Genomic DNA, 17428 nt, shown 5'->3' on the forward strand with positions numbered 1-17428 from the left:
TTCTTTCTGCTGGAGACAATATTCTCCTTTAAGGAAAGATAACTCAAACACTGCAGCTGCAGTGAAACCTGAAAGGCTGACAGATCTTTTGCACCGTTTTTCTCAAATCTCGGTTGTTTGGTTTGGGGTTTTGAGGGTTTTTCTGTAAGCATCACACAGATTGTTTCTGTTGAGGTAGATAAAAGGAAGGCTGGGAATCTGAGATGTTTTGCATCTCTTCTTGCAAGCACTGCGTTGAACTGGGGAAGAGCTGATTCCAAGGGTCACTTATTACAAAGAAATCCAATAGAATACTGTTTTTGTCTTTTTTGACAGTACAAGAGGGAGACTCTGAAGACGACAAAGTATGTGGAGCTTGTCATTGTGGCGGATAATCGTGAGGTAAGAGACTTAAAATAAAAGGACATGGGAAACACAGGTGGGAAACGAGTAGCTCATTTTGGTTTCTATGGGATTACAAGGAATGTGCTTCCAATAAAAAATACTGGGGCTTTCGTAAGTCATGCTTCTACAGAGCGAGGCAACGGAAGGTACTTGAAGGTAGGGCAACACTGATAGTTCTTTCTTGCAATATTTCATAAGGAATGTGACACTCACAGGTAATTAAGATATCTGGCAGTAATTCAAGGTGTGACAAATGAAAATTCACAGCCCATGAACTGGTTTTATCTTCACTGCGTTCTCTGACGGCCCTTGGTGGGACTGTCACTGTTTGGAGGATGCTGTGGGATCCTGCATTTCCCTTTGAAGTAGTGCTTTACCATCACATTGCACGAAGCCTTCCTGACAGTTTGGAAACAGAGCTTCAGAGCAAGGAGCCAGGACAGGCTGTGGAAGTGTTCCAGTCAGTTGAATGGCAACCAAAGATGTGAAGTCTTGGATTGAATTATTTTGCTACTTGCATTTGATTTTCATTTGAAAATGTGATGATCTCTCACTCTCCTTAAACACAGCTAGTTAGGGAATAACAATCGCTCTGCTGCCAAAGCAGTGTGCAGGAAAGCCTTTTCATTTTCCCAAAACATCAGCCCCAGACAGATGGCAATATAAGACTTAGGGATTTTAAAGTCCTTCTGTGAAAAGCAAAATCCTATCCCATAGCCTGTGCTTATTCTGAGGCACATCCTGGTTGTCCCATGAAAGCCAACAGGAATCTGCCATTGGCCCTTGGTCGCCCTCTGTAATCTCCAAACATTGCTGACAGTGGGGTGGCTGCTGGGAGAAAACACTACCCTGTTTGTGCTGCTAGTACATTGATCCTTTACGTTCCAAGTTTCAGAGACAAGGCAAAGATGTGGAAAAAATTAAGCAGAGGCTGATAGAGATCGCAAACTATGTCGATAAGGTAAGAACGTGAGAATTATTTCTCTTTTTCAGAAATTATTGCACTTTCTGAAGGAAAAGTTCATCTCTGGCACTTGCTGGAAAATCTGTTTTATTAGTATTAGTACAAATTAAGTTTCTAAAACTCACGTTTATTCCTTATATGAAAAGAAAAAGAGCTTGAAGCTAAGATTTATGGGTAAGAGCAAGTCATACATTTCTAGCATTTCCTTTCCTACAGTGGGAGTTGTCCCCAGCCCATGCTCCCCATGTACCTGCCACGCTCAGAGCAGCAGCTTTCATAGCCTTTGCCAGATCTCTGTATGCACCCAGCTGATGCTGTGTGGATTGCAAAACGGGCACTTGAGAACCTGGCTCCCATCGATAGTTCACTGCCTGTGATCAGTAACACCATCGTGTATTATGTGCTGCCTCGCACGAGGAGTGAACGCATCTGCTGCCTTCCTAATACTCCAGTATCTCATGGCAATGCTTCTCTCTAACCAGTAAAACAAGCAAACAAAACAAATTAAGCCTTGTGTCTGCTTTTTAACATACTGAGCTGTGAGCTCTGCTCTGTTCTAAAGAGTGCTCAGTACCACGTGAACCCCACGGGATGTAGGTTCTGCAGAGGCACTGTGCTAAGGAAACAACTTCATGCTATTTCGTATTGAAGCTTCCGTGCTTGAATAACCTTGAAGATGATCATTGCACGGCCCACAGAGAAGGGCTTGTTTTGAGGAGGAATCTGGAGATCCAAGTCTCTTGCAACAGCAAGGGATAGTCCAACTGTAAGGTCATCAAAGCGGGAAGCCTATGAGGACAAGGTCAATGAGATCTGTAACCCAAGGAACTAAAAACATGCAGTGCTTAAGGAAGTTGGAGTTGATAACTGAGAGAGTTTAGTTGTGTTTTGCTATATGGCCAGAGAAAATAAGAGTGCGGTAGTGAAATAATGATGGAGGGAGTGTAATTTAGACCAGAACTTAACAAGTTCTCAAGGACACTAACTCAAGGAGAAGCACTTGTGATTAAAAACAAGCTGCTGAAGACACCTCCACCTCTTCCGTAATTGTCTGGCTGACTTATTACTGCAGAACGGGCACTTATATGTTACCTGCTCAAAATTAATTTTGCATGTTATGATATATTTATGTTTCCTGCTTAATTTATGCTCAGAAAATGGCAGTGTTATCCAAATGGCCATAATGAGTATAAACAAGACAAAGATCTAGTAAGTGCTTTTCCCAGATTGTCAGCCAAATCCTGACTTGATCAATTCCTGGGTTCTTCTCCACTTTATTCTTACCTTAGAATTTTTAACTGCTCCATCTCTAATGCTGCACCCGCTCCCCCCTTGTGGTAGCTTTGGTATTTGCTGCTGTGATAACACTATGCAACAGTGCTACAATTGTTTCTGTTTTTTCTTCAGTTCTATAGGCCGCTAAACATTCGAGTAGCCCTGGTCGGGGTGGAAGTGTGGAACGACATGGATAAGTGCTCTATTTCTCAAGACCCTTTCACCAGCCTCCATGAGTTTCTGGACTGGAGAAAGCTAAAACTACTACCTCGTAAACCCCATGACAATGCACAGCTAATAAGGTAGAGTTTACACTGTGGGTGACACTGGCTGGGATTTCAGCAATTCTCCTTCAGTTGCCTAAGCTGTTGGGATGGCCACTTGTGCTCCCTAGGGTCTGTCTTTTCTATGCAATCACAGAAGTGTTTTGCAGGGCACTTCAGATGCTCCAGACAACACTCCTTCCTCAGCTCTTCAGTAACTGTTACTTCTAGAGCTTTCCTGGATACAGCACACATGGAAGTCTAGATACATAATGAGCCAATAAATATTTCAGTCAGAATTTACAGTCAGTTTAAGGGGATCTCAGTATAAATTGTTACTGAGGAAGGCTGAGGGGATAGAGATCTGGATAGGGTAATTGATTTCCATTTATGACTTAATGTTGTAGTCATCCTTTACCTGGCTGCTCAGACTAGAAGCACCCTTTTTAAAAAAAAAAAAAAAAAAAAAAGGCACAAACAGGAGTAAGAGATGCACCTCTTTCTTGAACCGGGTATCATTTCAACTAATGAAACATCCTCTGTGCTATAAACAGATCTGAAGTCTTTAGTTAAAAGGAGCTCTCTTTACTCATATGTATTCTGACATTATTCAAACTGTCACAAATCATTTGATTGCTCTGTACGTATATTAATACTTGGTTTGCAATAACTGAACTGAGTGCTGTGTATTGCAGCAAATAGCATATAAACTTCCCACTGCATTAAAATAAACCTTCCTCGAGTGAGAGACAGTACTTTTATGTCTGCATTTCTATTCCCAACTTCAATTAAGGAAGAAAAGGAAGAAAGGGTCACACTACAGAAACAAATCCAAAGGGCAGTGATCAAATAGATCTTTCTCATAGCAATTGGTTTAGCAAGTTGGCAAGGCTAATCTACACTTCTCATTGTTTTCAACCTGCAAATGTCTGGAGCTGACACATTTGAAATGGGATATTTCAGACTGGCAGAAACACAAGACTGTGAAAATAATAAGGGTGATATCTTGGCACTGAGCAGTGATTCTGCAATTCTCCTTTTCCTTTTCCGCCCTCCTGCAGCGGGGTGTACTTCCAGGGGACAACCATTGGCATGGCTCCCATCATGAGCATGTGCACTGCAGAGCAGTCTGGAGGGGTCGTCATGGTAAGTGGCAAAAGCACAGTGCTGGAACCTGTCCCAGCTGCTTCAGTGTGATCTCAAGTGTTGTAGTGCTGTGTTCAGTACCAGAACATCAGCTCCTTTTAGTCACGTTTTCAGTCTCAATAATATCCATATCTACAAGCAGGCTGCGTGTAAATGTTTTAACTCATAGTTTGCATAGTGGAAAAAATAAAACTGAAATATGGTGTTAAAGCATAGCATGACCTCCTTTCAAGAATCCTCTGCTTCTAGTCATTATTAAATCAGATGAAGAGGTGCTACGAAGGAGGAGAACCAGAGGATCTATTTGTTATGCACCTGAGTATACTAGTGTTACAGGCAACAACAGTCTATCCTGAATCTTTTATTATATTGATTTTATTCTGTGTTTACAGAGCTCACTATGTAAGGTGTGACTTTCCATCTTTGTAGCGTAGTGTTTTTGTTATGTTGCCAGATGAGTATAAACAAGAGCAGCATTTATTCCACCTAAATCTCTCTCGAAGAGTGTTACTGGTAGTGTTGTTGGTAGATGCTAGACGTGCTGAACAAACAAGTAAGCATCCTTGCCAATCTATGCTAGTAGTTCTGGAATATTTTCTTCTGGGGAAAAAAAAAATAAAAGAATGGCTTGAATTTTGAGCAAGGGAGGGGAAAGCAGTTTTGAATTAACTAAGCCTTTCAGTGCAAGTACTTGAAATGAAATTAGTTGTGTACTCGAAAGCTTGCAGGCCGCTAATAGGCTCCACTGGTGGCCTCAGCTCAACTCTAGAGCGGAAAGCCAGGAAGCCCAGAAAACCTCAAAGATATTCTCTATTTTTGAGTTCAGGCTGGAAGTGCCTGAAAACCTTTGTTTTTTCTGTTTTTGTCTAGACTTCCCTCACAGTAGTTGACTTAGTCATTGTCTCCTGCGTCAGCGATGTGGAAGCTGAGGAAAACACCACGCACTGAGTTTGCATGGTCTCAAACCTCCCAGTTCTTCAGTGTGTCATGGGGCCAACCTGGAGCTCAAGGCACCAAGCTTTTTGCCTCAGGATAATCTGCACAGCAGGGTGGCCCCAGAGATAGAGCCCCTTGAAGCCTCTGCATTTCTTCTTAGCTAGCGTCCAGACTGAGGCTGGTCTGTAATGCAAGGCTCCTTTGTGGTCTCTGAGACAGTCAGGCAAGAAGTCATTCATGGAATGTGATATATTGATGATCCAGACTGGGAGGATTTATGAGGTGAGCAGGAAAGATGAGGAGTAGGAAAGATTGAGAAAAACAATCAGCTAAGGTGGAGAAAGTTACACCAAAATTGTGGAAAATGCAAAGGCTTCAGTCTCTTGTTGGCTTTAGAAACCAAGCCTCTAGTTTGTATTTGTTAATGCTTTTTGTTGGGTATCTCGGGGCTAGGTATGACAGGAAAATGAGGGAGAGAGAACGGAAAGTGGCAGGAGTCTCCAGCTGCACTTCCAACTCTTGGCAAAGGCATATATGAGCCACCCGGCCCCATTTTCTCCATTCCTCCCTTGGGGTAGCAGTCACTGCTTTGGCTTTATCTGCAGTTGGTCATACTCTTAACAATGACTTGTTTGTTCTTTTAATTTATAGCATAAACTTTAAAATACGCTGCAGTATTTTACAGCGAATCCCGTCCTCCTCACTCTGGAAATTGGTGTCTATACAAAAACAAAACAAAACGAAAAAAAACCATTTCATTCCAGTCACTGAAAAAGACGAATCAGTATTTCTTTAGTGTTCTCGGGGCTCTGACAGAGAAGAGACTGATTCACACGTCCAGGAGAAACCCGGGGTCTGTGGGGAAATGGTAACCAGGCTGCAGCTTCAGCAGAACGCGTTGTTTCCCAGAAACTCCCACCCCAGTGAATTGAAATGTTTGAGGTGCAAATTAACCTGAGGCTTGCACAGCATAGCTAGGGATGTTTTCCTCCTTCAAGCAAATCGTCAAAAAGGAGCCGAATCCAAACCAAGCAAATATTCACCCCAAAACCCAGGCAGGCAGCTTCCAACCTTCCCCCTCTCAATGAATAAAGGTTAATTCAGGTATGCACGGAAAAGTCTTGATACATACATGCAGACTAAAAGCTCGAAGTCTAGAAGATGTGCAAATGAAATAGCTTTTAATGTGGGAGGCTATGGTGTCATAACATCTCAACAGTGAAGGCTGAGCAGCCCTGATAATTCGACCAGCCTCTTACCCATCCCACCCCAAACATCCAACCCCAGAGAGTTCCCACCTTTGAAAACAGTTCTGAAAGAAGAGACAGTGGAGTAAGCACATGAGAAACAAAGTGAGAAACTTCTGAATGTAAATTTGGGAAGAGTAGGCTATGCACGGTCTGATTTCCTGACTCTTTTTGCAGTTACCCAGATCTACCATAAGATCAAAATTCCACTGGAATTCCGTTCCCAATTTCTATTGACCTTAGCGGGCAGTTAGGCTAAACAAGTGTGGAACAAAGGCAATGAATGGCTTAAATGAAATTGATGGTATATTTTTGAAAACTTACACTCTTACAATGAGTGAGTTTGCATGGAAAGTACAGAGATTGGGGCATGAAACTGTTCTAGCTGTAGGTGACAGTATTTTATTTCTGAGGTTTGAACTGAATCCCACTGGAATGAAGCAGAATTCAGCTGAAAGCAGCTGCATGTTTTATGCAACATCTTTTCATGTCTTAACAATGGTTGTGAAACTCTGTGGTAATGACTTTTACTGCTCAAGTTAGCTTTAAAAGATCTTGGTGGAATAAATCAGTCACATTGCTATTCATTTCTTTAGTAGTTGCGATACTTAAGTGGTCTCAGTATCAAATGGGACATGTTTCTGTTTGTTTTGATAATCTCCATTTATGCTGTCTTCAAATAACCTCTGTTGCTGAGGCATCACATTCCTTGCTTTAAAAACCCACTCTAGAAACTGATAAAGTTGCATTCCAAGTGGATCTGAGCGAGTAATGAGAACCGCATGGGATGTATTAATTGTTTGCATATTCAAGTCCCAAATTACATTTCAGATCACTTATTGCTGTAGTTCTGGAGCGGACTGCATGAACTCTTATTTTTATTTTTAATTACCTGTGCTGGAGGTGCTCAGATGAACAGAATCCCTTTGCAGTAAGCAGAACAGAGACTAGCAGAATGAGGAGCTGATCTCATTTTGTTGTCTGTGTGGTTGGTTCACAGCTCAGAGGAATTTCTAAGGCTGGACAACACAGCACTAACTTCAAGGCATCCATCCAGTGCTTTGCCAGTAAATTATGTGGAATTATGTAATTGTTTTCTTAATCTTTGGTCCTGGATTGTTTTCCAGTTGAGTGAGAGGTTGTGTTCTTTTTAGGACATCAGATTCAATTGAAGTGAATTCTCTAAGTATTTCATAAGTTACTGTAAGTACAAAGATAAATCGGTCTGTATGTGACTAGTATCTAGATGAGACATCTCCATATGTAGGGATTGTGCAGGAGTATATATTTTCCTGATTATTGCAGATTATTTTGCTGCATACGTTTCCATTTTGATCCTTTTCCTAGGACACGTGGTGCAGCTCCTTTCTTCAAACAAACCTTTTAAAAGATAACTGCACACAAACTGGCTGTTATGTTAGTCGCAACATTTTGATGCTATTTTTTCTTTTAATTCAGGAAAAACTAAAATGGGATCCTTTGTTAAAAGATAAGATTAGAGTTTATTCCAGCTGCAGAAGTAGTTTCTTGCTGTCAGAATTCAATTTCATTCCCTTTTTTTTAATTCTGTTTTCTATTTCAGATTTGATTTACTAAAAATATTAGCACAGCCAGATGAAAGGAGAAGCTCTTAAACCACAGAATCACAGAATGGCTTAGGTTGGAGGGGGGATCATCTAGTTCCAACCCCCTGCCATGGTCAGGGTTGCCAACCACCAGACCTACCCCAAGTCATACATTAAGGGCTTCATTTGTATATAGTTGATGTCATTGACAGTTCTACCTTTCCCTTCTTTTTAGTCTGAAGATTGACTTAGATGACACTGAAAGTTATTTAAACTGAATATATTCATATATGCTTTTAGAGCAGGCAGCTGTACACAGTAATTCCATTTACTGACTGATAAATAGTGGATCATGCATTTATATTACATGTTTATGCCTTTGGGGAACATTTTTTTTATGAGCACAGTGGATATTTTTTCCCTCAAGGAAAGTGATCGATGTGGCAATGTCTCTTACTTGTGGTTCAGCCAAAATATCAGTCTGATCAGCAGCCTGTAATCAGACCGTGCAGGGAATTTCTCAGAAGTAGTTGTCCAAAAAATCCAATGTTTCAACAGGGCTTAATGTTAATATTTCGATCTTCACACTTGCAGCATTTTGAATATTCATAGGTGTTAATTGGAGGGCATTGAAGATTTCATCTTGCTTTATTCATTAATTAAAAAAAAAAAAGAAAACAACAAAAAACTGTTTTTAAGGGTCCTTTGTTTTTCCTACAAGGCTTGAAAATTCTTCTTGGACTTTCTGGTATTAAAGAAACAGCATGATGAAGATTGAACAGACCAAGGGAAATCTCTTGCTGCCTTTGTATTTTACCTCCTGACATGAAGGATCTTCTTGTTTTTCCCTCATCACACTCATCCTTTCCCATAAATGATTACCCTTTCCCATGCTCCACGTTCAAGTTACTGTTCTCTGCCACTGCCATGTCATGGGTGGTTTGGGGAGTTATTCAGCAGGGGAATGTACAGCCCTGAATATAGAAATGGCTCAGATGCTCAAAGCTGCCTGATGGCCTTGAATATCTGATGTGGTGGGAAAGCTGGGTGGCCAGGATGGATAGACTGCTCTGAAAATCCCAGTCTGCTCCTGATATATATGAATGGATTTAAAATTGTGTGCATTTAACAAAAGTATTACCATAGCTGGTAAGTTCATAAAGCATTACGAGGAATAGGCAATAGGGCCTTGGAATAGGACTGCGTATTTTTAGTTGCTTTCGAACCTTGACCACTATTTTTTTTATTATTTGTTTAAGGATCATTCAGAAAACCCTCTAGGTGCAGCAGTTACCCTGGCTCATGAGCTGGGCCACAATTTTGGGATGAATCACGATACGCTGGAGAGGGGCTGCAACTGCAAAGCATCTACTGACAAAGGGGGTTGCATCATGAATCCTTCCACGGGGTAAGTGCGAGAGTGTGTTGCAGTTAGAGTGGGAAACAGTTCCGTTTTGTGTCTCAGGTACTCTTAAAGGAAAAAACTAAAAACTTTTTCAAGACCTGTCAAATCTCTTTGCAGTTATCCCCCTCAAGCTGAAACAATTATACTTGTTATCAGTGCAAGACATGTACCGTTTTGTACTTTTCTATTTCCGTATTACCAGTGTGAGAGACAAAAATGCTATAAGCAGCTGGTTAAGCTTTTTTTAAAAACCAAACTGCATTGCAAGTGATGAATCAGAATTTCATCCTCTCTCATCTTGCCAACAGATTATCATAGTCATAATAGGAAATGAACGATGTCCCAAGGCCAAGACTAAGATGACTGTGTAGGAAATAAAGCAATGCAGGAAATATATTATTATTAGAGTCTCTGTAAAGTCTTTGTGTTGTGCTAAGAAGGTATTTTAGTTTTGCACAAACTTTGGCATTTGACCCTTTGTTGATGTGCAGTGGTATTAGCATATGAGCAGATCTGGCGACAGAGAAGTTGTAGATGTGAAAAGCACAGGCACCATGACCAGGTAACTAATTGCTTGCTCCTCTGGATTTTAAAATACTATTTGAAACTGAGCAGTATAACGAATGAGTTCTCCGTGTCCACATTCAGACAAGAACCAATGACATTAAACTGAAGTAACAAAGATGAGGTTTACCAAAGCTTTCTGCTGGTAAGTGGCGTGCTGGACTGGATAGCCCACAGAAATGTCACTGTCTGTGTCTCGAAGCTGGTAAGGACTGTTCGGGCAGATATCTGTCAGCAGCATCTTGTAGGTACAGCTGGATTTGCCATGGGGCAAGTGGATGGTCTAGATGATCTTCTGATGCGTCTTCCAGCTCTAACACTCTCTGCGTGTGCTTAAACTTTATGCATAAGTTGCTTAAAAACCTCTTCTGGGATTTTTGATCAGCTCAGCTTGCTCTGAGACTGCATGTTTCTGGGAAGGGAGGAGAGCAGTATGGGAGAGGGCAGGGAGTGTTGGGCAGGATTGCTCCCTGCTGGTCAGCCAAACAACAGCTTTGGCACTTCTTCAAAGGCAAGCTGTCACTCTCCTTCAAGGCAGAAAAAGGGATTCTGGCCAGAGGCCAAGCACAGCAAGTTAAAAGACAAACAATGAAAAGAGAGTGTGTGCTTGGAGGAGAATGAGAGTGGTTTGGGAGAGAAAAATAGCTTGGCTCTCCTGAAACAATAGGTAGTAAATATCCCTACCGAATTGCATTCTGCAGCAAGTCGGGGCTATTAAACACACTGTGAAAACAAACCGAGGGAGGCTCTGAAGTGAGGTGATGTGATAGTGGGTATGCGGTGGGCAGACGAGTCTGGGCTCTGAGCTCCAGAAAGAAGCATGCAAGATTTAGACATCTCAGCTGAGCTGCTAGCTGGGCGTCCAGCTGCTCCGCTTTGGGGAATAAATACAGGAGATGCAATCAGGACAGAAATTTCTAGATGCTTTCTGAATTCAGCCTGTGGACGTATCTCTAACGTGTGGTTAGCTAGCTTTTCTGTGGTTCTGCTTTCAGCACCGCAGCCCAGTGGGTTTATTGGAAGGCGTCCTTGGTACGCCAGTCCAGTCACTTGGCTCTGGGCACGGGCAGAGCAAAGTTGTACCTTCTCACTGTGTTCCTCAGATATGAGACCAAGCAAATCAGCTCGCTTTATGCCAGGGTTTCAGCAGCTCCTTGGTGGGTTACAGGCTGTGCTGCCTTAGCAGTGCCATACCCAGCACCAGCACTTCGTAGGTATGGCAGCTTTGGGAGGGGAACCATCAGGTGCACCAAAGCTTTGTCATGCCCTCTGGATTTTCTCCAAACTCTATCTACAACTTATGCCCAAGGAAGAGTTATGACATTCACAGAAAAGAGTAGGCTGGTGTGTTTGCTGTGATTATTGAATTATAAATGGAAATTTTAACATTGGGTTTTGTAGCCTTAGGCTTTACCTTCATGCTGTACTGTCGATATGTAATAAGTATTCCAGGAGAATACTTTATGCCTTAAGCCAAACTGCATTTTACCAATTTAAAATTAACACTTTCAATATTTACCCAACGTCTGACCAACAGAAGTATTCCTCTGAGCACCATTATTCAAGAAACATTGAACAGTTCTCAACTCTGCAATTGTCCGTTAAGAGAAGGTCAAATTAATATTCAGGCATTTTCGTCAGTGACACGGACAGTGTGATTGAGTGCACCTGAAGACAGCAAGCCACAGGGTTTAGGGCATGCAGCACACTGGAGGGATGGGATGCCATCCAGGGGGGAACTTGACAGGGCAAACCTCATGAAGCTCAACAAGGCCAAGTGCAAGGTCCTGCACTTTGGTCAGGGCACTCTCAAGCACAAATACAGGCTTGGCAAAAAATGTGAGTGACTCTGAGGAGGACTCGGGGTTTTGGTTGATGAGAGCTCAACATGAGCCAGAAATTTCAGCCTAGAAAGCCAATTGTATCCTGGCCTTTGGGGACACATCATTGAAGCCTTCCAGGACCTAGAAGGGGCCTTCAAGGAAGGTGGAAAGGGACTTTTTTACAAGGGCATGTAGTGATAGGGCAAGAGTCAATGGCTTTAACCTGAAAGAAGATGGGTTTAAATTTGAGATAAGGAAGAAAATCTTCATGATAATGGTGCTGAGGCACCAGAACAGGTTGCCCAGAGAAGCTGTGGAAGGCCCTGCCCCTGGAAATGTTCAAGGCCAAGTTTGAGCAACCTAATCTAGTGGGTGACAACCCTGTCCACGTCAGGGGATCGGAACTAGGTGGTTTTTAAGGTCCAGTCCAACTCCAAACCATTCTGATTTTCCATGAATCTGTGATATTCCCTACCTGAAAAACATCAAAACATTGAACATGTCAAGGAAGCTAAATACATCTGGAGACAGTTTGTTCTCTCAGTGTACTCACTGGCACTCACACTATGCCCTTCTAATTTCTGTTTGTTTAAGCTAAATTTTGGGCTGAAGTAAGAAGTATGAGCTGCTGAGAAGTCCTTATCTAATCTATAAAAAGGATAGGAAATATCTGGGCTATAACAAAAATGCCTCTGCAGACTTGACTTTAGAGTCATTGGTGTGGTTCTGCAGCAAAAGGGAATGTTGGGAGACTTTTTACTTAAAAGTGATTTCATTAATTATTGCCATCTTCTTTCAGTTCTTATGTTTCAGTCTTTGAAGAGGTTAGCATTAAAAAGTCATCTTGGAAATTACTTCTTGGCGGAAAAAATCTCCAGGGATCAGTGTGGAATTTAAGCTCTGTTGGATCTATCCTTTAATGAGCTTCTTATAGCTTTCATTCCTAAAAGATACCGGCAAGATGTGTACCTCTTTTGTGTGAGCAACAAATGCCTCAAGGACCCGATGCTTCAGCAGAATATATTTTGTGTAGCATACAGTATATAGAGCATTAAGTGTATGAAACCAAACCCAGAATTTGTGGCATTTCAGATCTTTCTGGGATTGAGATATCTCCTATGGAAACCACATAAATCCCATTGTAGAGTTTTGTGGGTTTTTACTGCAAAAATAGCATCAACAAAGAAATATTTAGTATTATCACATTTTTCCCTTTTTATGCGTATGTTTTAATGATTTTCTTTCATTTATTTTAGTTGTTTTGACCATAAACTGCTTGAAGTGAAAAGGTGATACGGAAAGGAGTCTTAAAGAGATTTGCAAATCTTTTTATAGAGATTGAAGTATCTGAAAACAAAGGGACTATGCTGAGTCAGCAAGGCCATCTCACTATTCCACTTGGAAAACAAGTGTCTCCCTAAATTTTCCCCTCTTAGGAGTGCAAATATTCTTCCTGACAGCTACATAAAACCAGGAGAGTTATAGTGAAATCCAAGGCATTACTCTAGATTTATATCACTGCAACTAAACAGAATTTATCACAAACTGCGGAGCAAAATTATGCTAACTAACTGTGATAATTTCTTTAATAATTTTGAAAGCGCACTCTTTATGTGCTACTTCATCAAAATGATGCACAGTTATCTCCCCACTGGTTGAAACCAGGTGAGTTTCCCCAGATTAGCTGAAAGCTTCGTGTACATTTGAAACTTCTAGCCTAGCCTTAAGGGGAGCCAAACATTTTTAGCTATTTATCTTCCCTCTCGTAAACTGAAGGGTTTATGCTTCACCTCACCCATGTCTGGATCCTTGCCAAGAGCATGCTCTTCTAATTTATATATGGGGGACTTACACGGCCGACTACTCTTCAGGGCAGATGAGTGTACTGTAAATCTGGTCTTCCTTACCATTAACAGAAAGTATTCCTTGATGCTTTTCCATGTTTCTCCTGTAGCTTAGGAGTTAATGAGAGCCAGGAATCCACAAAGGATAACTAGGCTTACCATGCACATTCAGATGCTGATCCTACTGTAGTCTCCAACCCTCCCCAGAGCCCCATGACACAGGAAGCTTCGTTCCTTGTCAACTACCAGAAATGTGTTGCTCTTATCAGGATCAGGAGAATTCTTGTTGCTGTTTCATCTCAGCCAAAGGTAACTGAAATGCCAGGCAGGCTGCTAGGGTAGAGAAGTTCATTTCATCTCTTTTTGAACTTCCCTATACAGTAGTAGGTTTTCACCATGCTGACAGAAAAGAGGATGACTGGAGAAGGGCTGCTCTGCTCTCCTCCACCCCCCTTTGCATCTCTCTATGGGAATGTTGTGCCTTCGAACACAAGGATCAAGAAACAGCACAGTGTGTCCAGTCTCCCAGATCCTACCGCGCACCAAGCATAGCCTGGCAGCAGGTCATGTAAGTCTGCTCTGACTCTTATTTTTACCTTGGCTCTGTGCTGCTTCTCTTCTGTGACCATGATGAAGAGATGAAATGCGAAATAACTGAAAATAGCAAATCATTAGGAAAATGAAAACGCTGTATTATTAGAACAATTTTTTCAAGACGTGGATTCAAGTTTGTGTTCTTCAGGAATTGCAAAACTCAGAGTGTTGAGAGAGGGCTTGGCCATTACTGTTTGCCTGACAGAATTTTAAATGAAAGAATATCTCTTTATCAACATTTGTTTCAATCTAAGCTCCTCAGGGGTCCTGTTTTTCCTCTGCTCTAATAATTGCCTTGTCCAGGATGTGTGCTGGTTTGCATCCTACTGATGACATGTATGTAGCGATAGAGATGGGGAGACATTTGGTGCCACTCAGGAAGCTCTGCAGCAGTAACATAAACAAGGAAGCAGCTCCTCCGTGATAACTTCTCTGCACAACAACTCCACTCTGTCATGTTCCTTTTAGTGTGGTGTTCCTTTAGAAAAATCAAAGAAGGAGAAGAATCCCTCTATGCCTGGCTCTTTTTTCCAGTTCTTATCTTGGATCTTGTGTTACCATTTCCATTTTCGCAGCTAGAATGTGAAGGCAGTATATCTTTCTGATTTGGTCAGGTTTTAAATTCAATTTGTTCAGATAAATATGACTGCATTTGTTACAGGGAAGTGGAGCTCAGACTGTGACCGTGCTGGCTGAAATGCCTGTGTTTTGCCTTTGCTGCAGGATGGCTTGGGGCTCTACTGCAGCCAGGGACCAAGTTTTTGTGTCGTGATCGTAAGTGAGAAAAGAGGAGAAATGTAATTTAAATCAATTCTTTAACCTCTCAGATATCGGTCATAATTTTAGAGGATTTTTGTGGAACTGTGCCTTTCAGTTGAATAGAAAAACTAATTTTGAGTAATTGCTTTTCAGTGCACAATTTCACATTAATTATTGAGCTGTGGAGGCAGGGTTTGGGGGAAGAGGACAAGCAAGAGCACACAGTAGTAGTTGAACTAGGGAGGTAGAAAATTAGTGGTTCGTTTACTGTAGAAATTTGGAAAACACTTTTTTTTAACAAATCAAAAATGCATACACTGTTACCAGTATGTTATTAGGTCAAATTTATACCTTTATGGTTAGAAGTAAAATAAAAACCAGCAAGAAGGTACAGACTTGTGAATGGGATTGAGAGAAAAACATGATTTATTAAAAATTGTCTGAGTGACATTCCCGGATTAAACTAATTGAAGTATTGCTGAGGAGAAATGGAGAAAAGTTAAAGATAGGAAGGACCATCAGGAGAGTTTATTTCAGGTACTAGCGAAAAGGAGCATAAGTACATACTATATTTTAATTCTCTCTGGAACAATTAGGTATTCTGCACTGAACACTGAGTATATTAGCTACAATCAAGGCTAAATGAAATATTTAAGTGGAAACACAGTGTTCTTTCCTTAGTAATAGTACCCAGTGTCTACTTCTTCACGAGTGACTAAAAAGTGATACCAAGCAAGACCTGAAGTATCACAGAAGATGATGTAAATGAAAACATTCTCATTTGCCCCTGGTGATAAGTTGATCCATGGGTTCACTGTGCAAGTGCTCTAAGCACCCAAGCATTAGGTTAGGAAGCATTTGTTCTTTGGTGAATGCTTTCACTTCCCAAGTGTTTTGAAACTGTAGCTCTATATGATCTGGGAGAAGCAGCTGTTCTTGAAAGGCTGCTTTCCTGCAAGTGAGAAACAAACGATAACATTTGATGCTTTACTTTCACTCACAGACTTCTGATACAGATTCTGAAGTGCTCAGACTTCCAAGGTTTCTCCAGTGTTTGCCATCCGTGTAAGGGCATGGCTAGCAGAATTTTCTGTGTGTAGCTGGCTCTTCAGGAGTTCCAGCCATCACTTTGCATCTTCTTCCCCAAGCTACAGGGTGCTCTGCAAGTGCTCCCTGGAGCCATTGAAGTGTCAAAGCTTGGGCTGATTGGACTGGGTATTTGTTCTCTCTGTTAAAGTAAATCTTAGGTCACGGGCACGCAGATTACGGAGTCTGCATACAGGTTCTCTATAAAAAAAGCCGTAGATATTTCTGATTGTCAGATTATACCCACAGCAAACACAGTGAGATAGTGGTTCAGGCAATATGGCCCGTGGATCGAAGCTCCAACCTGGCTTGTTGCTGCCTGATCGTTTATTTCCACCTCTGGTCAACTGGAGCGCTTTGTGGGGCTATGCAGTTATCTAGGTGGTGGAAATCATCCAAGTTCAATGCAGGACTTGTCAGGGCAGAAGAACGATGACTGTTACGTAGTGATCTGTTTGGTAGCTGAGGCACACAGTTATCCTGGTGCAGCTGGGATAGCTGTGAACAGCAGGATTGGGGCAGGGTGAGGATGGCTGGGCAGCTTCTTCATCTCCCTTCACCACCAAGGGACCAGCACCCTATCTCTAAAGTATGTTGCATAGTTCCTGTCCTTTGATGCTAAAGGTCTGTTCTTCCCTCTGTATCACCCATTACCATTAATGAGACTTAGGACTGCGCATCAAAAGAAGTCTAGTGGCAGTAATGATGCTTTTGTAATGCATAAATACATATTTGCATGATAGATAGGTGGCTGATGTCTCTTGGAGAGCCATTCTGCCCAGAACATTCAACTCTCAAAAGCTTTTATGGGGAATTCTTATTTTGTCATTTGCTTTTGTTTGTTGTTTTCAAACGAACATACAAGAAGACGTATTTAACTACATTACAAGTATGCAGCTAAATACATAAAACAAGAGGTTAAAATTTACTAAGGGCAAGATAGGAAAGAACTAACCATATGCGTAGTCTACTACATTCAGTATTAGTTTCAGTCACATTTCTTTAAAAAAAAAAAAATAATAATCTCAAGAAAGCAGGACAATGGGTTCCCTTGGTTTGCATTGCTAAAACACAGAATTTCTGGAGTATATAGAGCTGTACATGAAAATGTACACTCTCCAGAGATCCATACTAGCGTCAGGAGCCAGCCAGGCATGCCATGAACTCAGCATCTTGGCTTTGGTGCCAAACACAACTTGAAGCGAAAAACATTGACTCCAACGCTTCGCGAGGCAATAACAAAATAAATAAATATATACACACACATAGCTGGAGGGCTTAAAAAAAAAAATAAGAAGGCAGACGGTCATGTGATAAATGGGATGGAGACCAGAAATACAGTGTGGGAAAGGAGTTTTTAATTTACTGACTGGTGCTCTTTTGTCCTTGCTAGGCATCTCGCAGTACCTTGTTAAGCATTAGCTAATCAAGCCATCATTAGTTGCACAGTATTTCCTGACCCCTCTCAGTTTGTTTGCAGTTGTGCAGACCTTACTTCGCATTTTTCAGTCTGACAGCTTGGAGACTGTAATCTGCGGAGTCAGCAGAACTATCTGCAATTACCTCTGTTACA

At 41.5% G+C, this 17428-nt stretch overlaps 1 protein-coding gene across 4 annotated transcripts in view; it reads left to right on the forward strand.

Annotated features, from left to right (window-relative positions):
• ADAM12 (ADAM metallopeptidase domain 12) overlaps window positions 1-17428 on the forward strand; it is a 170633-nt gene that overhangs the window by 113262 nt on the left and 39943 nt on the right. For all 4 annotated transcript variants that reach the window (XM_021398772.1, XM_021398773.1, XM_021398775.1 and 1 more), the window contains exons 7-11: window positions 316-381; window positions 1274-1345; window positions 2756-2925; window positions 3948-4032; window positions 9040-9188. In XM_021398772.1, coding sequence (XP_021254447.1) covers window positions 316-381; window positions 1274-1345; window positions 2756-2925; window positions 3948-4032; window positions 9040-9188 — 542 coding nt within the window. The remainder of the gene's footprint in view (window positions 1-315; window positions 382-1273; window positions 1346-2755; window positions 2926-3947; window positions 4033-9039; window positions 9189-17428) is intronic.

The sequence above is a fragment of the Numida meleagris genome, chromosome 5 (assembly GCF_002078875.1).
Source record: "Numida meleagris isolate 19003 breed g44 Domestic line chromosome 5, NumMel1.0, whole genome shotgun sequence".
Classification (NCBI taxonomy): Eukaryota; Metazoa; Chordata; class Aves; order Galliformes; family Numididae; genus Numida; species Numida meleagris.